This window comes from Otolemur garnettii, unplaced genomic scaffold (genome assembly GCF_000181295.1).
Source record: "Otolemur garnettii isolate 467f Iridium unplaced genomic scaffold, OtoGar3 scaffold00001, whole genome shotgun sequence".
In the NCBI taxonomy this organism is placed as follows: Eukaryota; Metazoa; Chordata; class Mammalia; order Primates; family Galagidae; genus Otolemur; species Otolemur garnettii.
The window spans coordinates 72,546,591-72,554,877 of NW_003852396.1; the positions used below are offsets into that span (position 1 = coordinate 72,546,591).

An 8,287-nucleotide genomic window follows, 5' to 3' on the forward strand; every position below is an offset into this window, starting at 1 on the left:
AGGACAGAAGCCAGGCCAGGCTCCAGTGGGGCAGCCTCCAGACCTCACACCTCTGCCTTGTAGCTGGGGCCCGGCGCCTGAAGCAGCTGCTCAGCTTTGCCTTAGGAGGACTGTTGGGCAATGTGTTCCTGCACCTGCTCCCTGAGGCCTGGGCCTACACATGCAGTGCCAGCCCTGGTGAGTGAGGCCACAGGCCGGAGGGGAGGGGGCAAGAGTTGGGAGCTGATACCCATGCCCACAGATGTCCTGAGCCCTGCCAGCTCTGCCAAGATGACTGGAAGAGGGCTTCTGAGTGTCCAGGCTGTCCTAGCCCCCTGTCCTTGTCACTGCTCTGGGGAAGGTCCCATGCCAAATGGCCCCCTTTATGGCCCTGGCTTGGCCTGGCCTATCAGTGCTGCCCCCTGCAGGTGGTGAGGGGCAGAGCCTGCAGCAGCAGCAGCAACTGGGGCTGTGGGTCATTGCTGGCATCCTGTCCTTCCTGGCATTGGAGAAGATGTTCCTGGACAACAAGGAGAGGCAAGGGACCACCCAGGTGAGCCCTAGACCCCAGGGCCTGGAGATGTTAGCCTCCATTCTGTGGTAGTGCCCAGGGCCTGGAAGCCCAGTTTCTGAGTTGAGTCCTGAAAAGAGATATCTCCTGGCTCTCTTTCCTGGGAGCTTTGGGAGGCTAGGCCATCTTCTTTGGAAGTATCCGGGGAGTGACAGCATCAGCCCCTGCTATGGCTTATTCTGGTAGACTGATGATGATGGCGGCAGGGGGTGAGGGGTGGGTGCTGAGTTTGAGGGACACCCAGCTAATCAGGCAGCAAAGTCTAGCCAGATCAAAGAGATGTTCCTGTCTGTTTCTTCATCTCTCACTCTTCTTCCATGTCTACCCTGGTCCAGTTGAGGAGGCATCTGATGTCACTTTTTCCCCCTTCTGGCCCTAGGCTCCCTCCAAAGACCCCACTACTGCTGCTGCCACACTCAATGGAGGCCGCTGTCTGGCCCAGCCGGTTGCAGAGCCTGGCCTCAGTGTGGTGGTTCGGAGCATCAAAGTGAGTGGCCTGCTCAGGCATCCTACCCTGGGATCCCATCTCACCACCCCACTGCCCCATAGCCCCAAGCGGCTTGTCCAGCTCAGTCCCACCTGCCTGGCTTAGCCGGCTCTCTCCCCTCCTTAGGTCAGAGGCTATCTCAACCTACTGGCCAACACCATCGACAACTTCACTCATGGGCTGGCTGTGGCTGCCAGCTTCCTTGTGAGCAAGAAGGTGAGAAGGGGTTGGGTAGGTGGGTTCAGGAAGTTCTGGTGGTGCCTGTGTTGACCAGTTGGTTCTACCTACTTTTTGCTCCCTCTATTACCAGCATTTTTACCTAAACACTGCTCCCCTCACCCCTTGTCCTTCCTGCTGCTGTACTGAACACTGTCAGAGCCTCCTTATTGGTCTCCCTACACCTCCTTTTGTCTCCAGCCGCTGGTCTGTTCTTGTTTCCAACACTCCTTATAGGAATGCCTCTATCAGGCTAGACTAGGCCCCTGCCTGCTTCTTCCCCTGCCTCCCTCTGCCCTCTGTGCCCTGGCCCAGTGCTCTGCCTACTCTTTAACCGGCCAATCTTTCCCTTCTCACAGTTCCCTCTGCCTGGAATGTTCTTCCACCCACTCTTTGAACAGGAATGGCTGATTGCTTATCCTTCAGGCCTTGACATAAATGCACTTCCTCAAAGAAGCCTCTGCTGAACTCATCTAAATTAGCTCTCTGCTATTCGTGCTCCAAGACACCCAGTCCATCTTTCCTTCACAGCACCTATTGCTGTGTGAGCACAGGGTTCTGAGTGTTTGCTTAGTCCTATCTCTTCCCTCTAGACTGTTACCTTCATGAAGGCAGGTACCTGGCCCCTTTAGTGTCTGCTGTATATCCAGTAGCCAGCACACTGTCCAGACCAGACCCAATCAAAGCAGAATAAATCCTTATAGAATGAGTGGGCAGGTGGGCTACCCCTTGACACAGACCCCGCAGACTCAGGCTCCCCTCCCTGCAGATTGGGTTCTTGACGACCATGGCCATCCTCCTGCATGAGATCCCCCATGAGGTGAGTCCTCGGACCGTGACCTCAAGGGCCCAGGACCAAAGGGATCCCTGGTCAGTATGGGTTTGGTGTGTAGGGAGGGCTTTAGGGTGGGCCTGCCTGGCTGGTGGAGGCTGGGCTATGGGGCCTGGAGCTTCTTACCCCACAGGCTACAGCCACCATCTCTACCATGTTCCTGCCTCCTCTGGATGGGGTCCCAAGGGCAAGGCAAGGCAGGGGGCTCAATGTATGTGTCTGTACCTGAAGTGCCCAGGGGATCTGGGCCAGCTGGGATGCAGGATGAACATCTGGACCTCTTCTTAGGTGGGTGATTTTGCCATCCTGCTCCGTGCTGGCTTTGACCGATGGAGCGCAGCCAAGCTGCAACTCTCAACGGCACTGGGGGGCTTGCTGGGAGCCTGCTTTGCCATCTGTACGCAGTCCCCCAAGGGAGTAGGTACGGGCATGGTGGGTGGTGGCAGCGGGTAGTGGTCAGCAGTGGGGTATTGGCCAAATGTGGAATGTCTGCTCTCTTACTGGTATCCAGGCCAGGGTCTGACCTGGTCTCCCCTGTGGGAGGTGGTAGAACAAACACACGGTCCCCTGGGTTCCAAGCCAGTTGGGCATTCTCCTCTCACCACAGAAGAGACAGTGGCCTGGATCCTGCCCTTCACCTCTGGTGGCTTTCTCTATATTGCTTTGGTGAACGTGCTGCCCGACCTCTTGGAGGAAGATGACCCATGGTGAGTGACACACGGGGACTGCCACTCATAGGGCCCTTAGGGGCCCACGAGGGGAGAGTTTCTGGCTGCTGCCCACTCTCTGAGCCAGTGCCGCCCCCATGAGCCTGGGCCCTCTCCCCACAGGCACTCCCTGCAGCAGGTGATTCTGCTCTGCACCGGTATCATGGTGATGGTGCTGTTCTCGCTCTTCGTGGAATAACCATCCCCGATGCCCCCACTCCCCGCATAGCAACAAGAGACTCAGATTCACTCTGTGACCGTGTATGTGAGAGGCTGAGAGGGCAGGTGACTGTGAGAATGAGCCTCTGACCAGACAGGAGGGAAGGTGTATGTGTGTGTGCATGTGGCCTGCACCTGTGGCCCAGAGGCGTGTGTGCGAGACCGACACTGTGATCCTCATGTGCCAGGCCCGGGGCAGGCTGTGGTCATCTGTCCTTGCTACCCTGTTGTCTTGCACCCCCAGAGGTGCAAGATGAGCAGTGAGGAACAGCAGCACTGGTCCCAAGCAGAGGCCTCATCCCATGGGGACCCCAGAAGGAGTAAGAACAGCCCAAGGAGCCCAGGGCTGCAGGGGACTCCCTACCTGTCCTGTCTCCGGCTCCCTTCATCCCCAGCCTCCAGCCTGCGGGAGGACACCTCTCTGCTCATGCACCCAGGCTCCAGACAGCCTAAGGGCCAAGGCTGGGGTGGTTTCTCTCTGCTGTGCCCTGTTCCCAGCCCTTCCTTCACCACCTCAAAGCCAAAGAAAGGAAAGGCAGGTGCTCATGTAGCCTCCCAGCCCCACCTAGCACTGACCCCCCAGCACTGAGCTGGGAGATGCTTTCTAAGACCTTTCCTCAGGGCTGCCTGCTGGGGCCAGCTCCTGTTTGGCAGTACCGGCAACTCTTGCCACCTCCAGCTGCCAAACAGCAGCCTGCAGGGCAGCAACAGCCCCAGGCCAGAGACCTCCCAGTCCAGCTCAGGGATGCTTCTGCCAGCACAGGGGCTGGGCAAAGACTGCGGGCCTTTCCCTGCTTGGGCCCCTTTTTCTTCCCACTGGGGTTGGAGAAAGGCAGGGCAGTGAGGGCTCCACGTTGTCAGCGCTCAGGAATGTGCTTTCAGAGAATGCTGAAGCCATAATCCCCAGCTGTTTCCCTTGGCTGATGCCCAGGTACTCAGCTGGCCTGCTCCACAGCCAGGCTCCAGCCCTGCCCTTGACTGTGTTTTGAGAAGTGGCTATCAAGAGGGTCTGAATGGTTTTATAGCAGTTTTGCTGTGGTTCCATTTGTATCTGTAAATACTTGTTCTATAGGTAAAATACAAATAAATATTATCCATAAACTGGCTGCTTCTATTCTTCACTCCAATTCCATGGCCAAGCATGGCTTTCCTAAGTGCCCCAGCCAGGTCCTCCTCTCTACTGTTACGCTTGCAGTCCCTCTGGACCTTTTGAGTCTTCTTTGCTTGTTAACTTGTCCCAATTATGGCTGAACATTTAACATAAGCCTGGCTGTATGCCATTTAAGCCCTATCACCATCCTCAAAGATGTTGTCCTTTTGTTTCTTTCCTTTTCTTTTCCTCCTGAGACAGTCTTGCTCTGTTACCCACGCTGGAATGCAGTGGCACAATCATAGCTCACTGCAGCCTCAAACTCCTAGGCTTAAGCCATCCTTCCACTTCAGCCTACCAAGTAAATGGAATTATAGGCATACACCATCCCACCTGGCTAATTCTCCTATTTTGTAGAAATGGGGTCCCATGTTGCTCAGGGTGGTCTCAAACTCCTGACCTCTAGCAATTGTCTTGCATCAGCCTTCCAAAGTGCTGAGGTTACAGATATGAGCCACCATACTCAAGCTTTATTTTGTGGACCAACAAGCCAGAGGCCGAGCGTGGTGGCTCATACCTGTAATCTCAGCACTTGGAGGCCGAGGCAGGTGGATTGCCCTGAGCTTACAAGTTTGAGACCAACCTGAGCAAGAGTGAAACCCTGTTTCTAAAATAGCTGGGCATTGTAGCATGCACCTATAGTTCCTGTTACTCAGGAGGCTGAGGCAGGAGAATTACTTGAGCCCAAGAGTTTGAGGTTGCTGCGAGGTATGACGCCACAGCACTCTACTGAGAGCGACAAAATGAGACTGTCTTTAAAAAAAAAAAAATCTGGCTCAGCGCCTATGGCTTGGGTGGCTAAGGCACTAGCCACATACACCTAAGGTGGTGGGTTCAAATCCAGCCTGGACTCGCCAAACAATGATGGCTGCAACCAAAAAAAAAAAAAAAAAAAAAAAAAAGCCAGGGCTTTTCCTCTGAGTGTCCCCCCTTAATTTGTTTGTTTGGTTTTTGGGTTTTTTTTGAGACTCACTTTGTCACCCTCAGTAAAGTTCTGTAGCGTCATAGCTCACAGCAACCTCAACTCTTTGAGCTTAAGCAATTCTCTTGCCTCAGCCTCCTAGTAGCTGGGACTATAGGTGCCCACCACAATGCTTGGCTATTTTTAGAGATGGGGTCTTGCTTTTACTTAGGCTGGTCTCAAACCTGTGAGCTAAGAGCAGTCCACCTGCCTTGGCCTCTCAGACTGCTAGGATTATAGGCATGAGCCACCACACCTGGCCTGCCCCCCTTAATTTAATGAAGGAAGGGGGCTTCATCCATACCGTCATGTCCAGGTTTGGCCTTTTATATTATTCATTAAAAAAGAGAAAGGAGGCTGGGTGCAGTGGCTCATGCTTGTAATCCTAGCACTCTGGGAGGCTGAAGCGGGTGGATTGCCTAAGCCCATGAGTTTGAGACCAGCCTGAGCAAAAGCAAGACCCCTGTCTCTACTAAAAATAGAAAAACTGAGGCAAGAGGATCGCTTGGAGGTTGCTGTGAGCTATGACACCACAGCACTCTACCCAGGGCAACAGCTTTTGAGATTCTGTTTCAATCAAAAAAAAAAAAAAGAAAGAAAAAAACTAACCAGGTATACATGCCTATAGTCCCAGCTACTCAGGAGGCTGAGGCAGGAGGATTGCTCAAGCCCAAGAAGTTGAGATTGCAGTGAGCTATGAGACCATGGCTACCCAGGGTGACAGAGTGAGATTCTGTTTCAAAAAAAAAAAAGCAAGAGAAAGAAAACGGGATCTAATGCCCTCCTTTCCTCTCAACATGCTGAGTATAACATCACCAGGCACCAGGGGGCACCAATTCCCCAGTACTGTAGTAAGGAGGGGGCACAGAGAGGGCTTGTCTTGGCCACTCTTACCCTGTCTAAGCTAACCAGAACAGCCTTTTACCCTTATGGCCTAGATCACCTTGAGTCTGGACAGCATCATGATAGCTGGGTATGAGACATGTCAGTGACATCCTCACCTGAGCATTAGCCTCCAGTATTACTGAGAACATTTAAAAGGGACAGAGTATATCTGACTCACCTAGTTATGACATATCCAGTAAGGTAACTAACTATCTTAAGGACCTGGGGTTGACATCTTAAGGAACAAGAACTACTATCTCTGCCAGCTACCTCCTCACCTCAGCAGGTGCTCAGGTTTGCTAGCTGTGGTTGCCAGCCCTGCTGTGTGGCAGGCACATGTAAGCATCACACATAGCCCACTCAGGGAGACAGGGGACCCATTTTATAGATGAGGAAGCCAACACAGGCAAAGGGGGTCCCTACGAGGGGAATTCAAGTGTCATGGTCAGGAGTGAATGCCTTGTCTAGTTAGAAGAGGGAACAGGAACACTGGAGTGGGGATGGCTGAGTGGAGCAGGAGGAAGGGGAACAGAACCAGAAGCACTTTCGGGGAGTGCCAGGTAGAGCACGATGCCCTAGGGTGAGCCACCTGGGAAAGGCAAGACTAGAGGGGTGGAAATCAGAGCTGGGAAGGAGCCAGCCTGGTCAGGATGATCAGTAGCTTGCTGTGTATGATCACATCCACATGGAGAGGGAAAGAAAGGGGAAAGGAGGAAGGAGTGTATGGGGGCGAGGGGTTGGGAGAGTTGCCAGCAGCCAAGTGAGAGCTGACAAAGTTCTGAAGGGCTATCACATTGAAAGGCCAAACATGGGGCCACTAGACTGGCTTCATTCCCAGTCCTGGGTTTTACTCCCAGCTGTGCCACCTAATAGTTACGTGATCTCAGCTTAGTTGCTTATACATATTAGTGATTATCCAGTAACAGGTAAGGTTATATATTAAGACTTACATGGCACATGGCCCAGAGTGAGCCCTCAGTGAGTAGCAACTCACTAACTGGGTAAGGTTAGTTAGGTGGTGCACAGAAGAGCACCAATGAGGTTTTTTTTTTTTTTTTTTTTTTTGAGATAGATCCCCAAGCTGTCCCCCTGGGTAGAGTGCTGTGACATCACAGCTCACAGCAACCTCCAACCCAAGGAGTTGGGCTCAAGCAATTCTGCCTCTGCCTCCCAAGTAGCTGGAACTATAGGCACCCTGCCACAATGCCCAGCCATCTTTTGGTTGTAACTGTCATTGTTTGGCGGCCTGGGCTAGATTCAAACCCACCAGCTCAGGTGTTATGTGGCCTTAGCTACATGAGCCACCAATGAGATCTTTTTTTTTTTTTTTTTAATTGAATGGACCAATGAGATCTTAAAGCAACTGTGACAAAATGTGGGGCCTGGCTCAGTTGCCCATAGCTCAGTGGTAGTCCTAGCTAGTTGGGAGGCTGAGGCAAGAGAATCATTCAAGTGCAAGAGTTAGAGGTTGCTGTGAGCTGTGATGTCACAGCGCTCTACCAACACAGTGAGACTCTATCTCAAAAGAAATGTGCAACCTGATCAAAGGACAGCAGAATGGGGAGGTGGAGGCACAAGAATACAGTGTGACAGTCAGGCCTGGAAGGGTTCTCAGAGTGGATCCTGATCAAAGCTGATTTTTTTTTTTGGCCAAAAGAAATGGGCAGAAAGAGTTAATGGGAGTGAATGGAGAAACAGGAAGCCCAGGGCCAAGAAACAAGGGAGGAGTGTGAGCAGACCAAAGACCTAAGACTGCTAGGTGTGGTGGTTCATGCCTATAAACCTAACTCCAGGAGGCTAAGGTAGGTGGATTGTCTAAGCTCAGGAGTTTGAGATGAGCCTACCCAAGAACGAGACTCCAGCTCTAAAAATAGCCAGCTGTGGTAGCAGGCGCCTACAGTCCCAGCTACTTGGGAGAAGGCAGGAGGACCGCCTGAGCCCAAGAGTTCTAGGTTGCTGTGAGCTATGATGCCACAGCACTCTACTCAGGGTGACAGAGTGAGACTGTCTCAAAAAATAAAAATAAAAAAACAAAAGACCTGGCTCTGCGCCAGCTACATACACCTGAGCTGGCGGGTTCAAATCAAGCCTGGGCCCACCAAACAATGACGGCTGCAATCAAAAAGTAGCCTGGTGTTGTGGTGGGCACCTATACTACCAGCTACTTGGGAGGCTGAGGCAAGAGAATTGCTTAAACCCAGGAGATGTAGGTTGCTGTGAGTTGTAATGCCATGGCACTCTACCCAGGGTGATAGCTTGAGGCTCTGTCTCAAAAAAAAA

General features: G+C 52.6%; 1 protein-coding gene across 2 annotated transcripts in view; it reads left to right on the plus strand.

Moving 5' to 3' along the window:
• Positions 1–4,108, plus strand: part of SLC39A13 (solute carrier family 39 member 13) — an 8,232-nt gene extending 4,124 nt beyond the window's left edge. The window contains exons 3-10 of one of the 2 annotated variants that reach the window (XM_003781301.3): positions 64–177; positions 408–532; positions 930–1,037; positions 1,164–1,253; positions 2,023–2,073; positions 2,374–2,506; positions 2,693–2,792; positions 2,916–4,108. In XM_003781301.3, coding sequence (XP_003781349.1) covers positions 64–177; positions 408–532; positions 930–1,037; positions 1,164–1,253; positions 2,023–2,073; positions 2,374–2,506; positions 2,693–2,792; positions 2,916–2,991 — 797 coding nt within the window. In that variant the 3' untranslated portion in view covers positions 2,992–4,108. Of the gene's footprint in view, positions 1–63; positions 178–407; positions 533–929; positions 1,038–1,163; positions 1,254–2,022; positions 2,507–2,692; positions 2,793–2,915 lie in introns of those variants that run through there. The other variant, XM_012802931.2, reaches the window with a different exon arrangement.
• Positions 4,109–8,287: the final 4,179 nt, after the last annotated feature.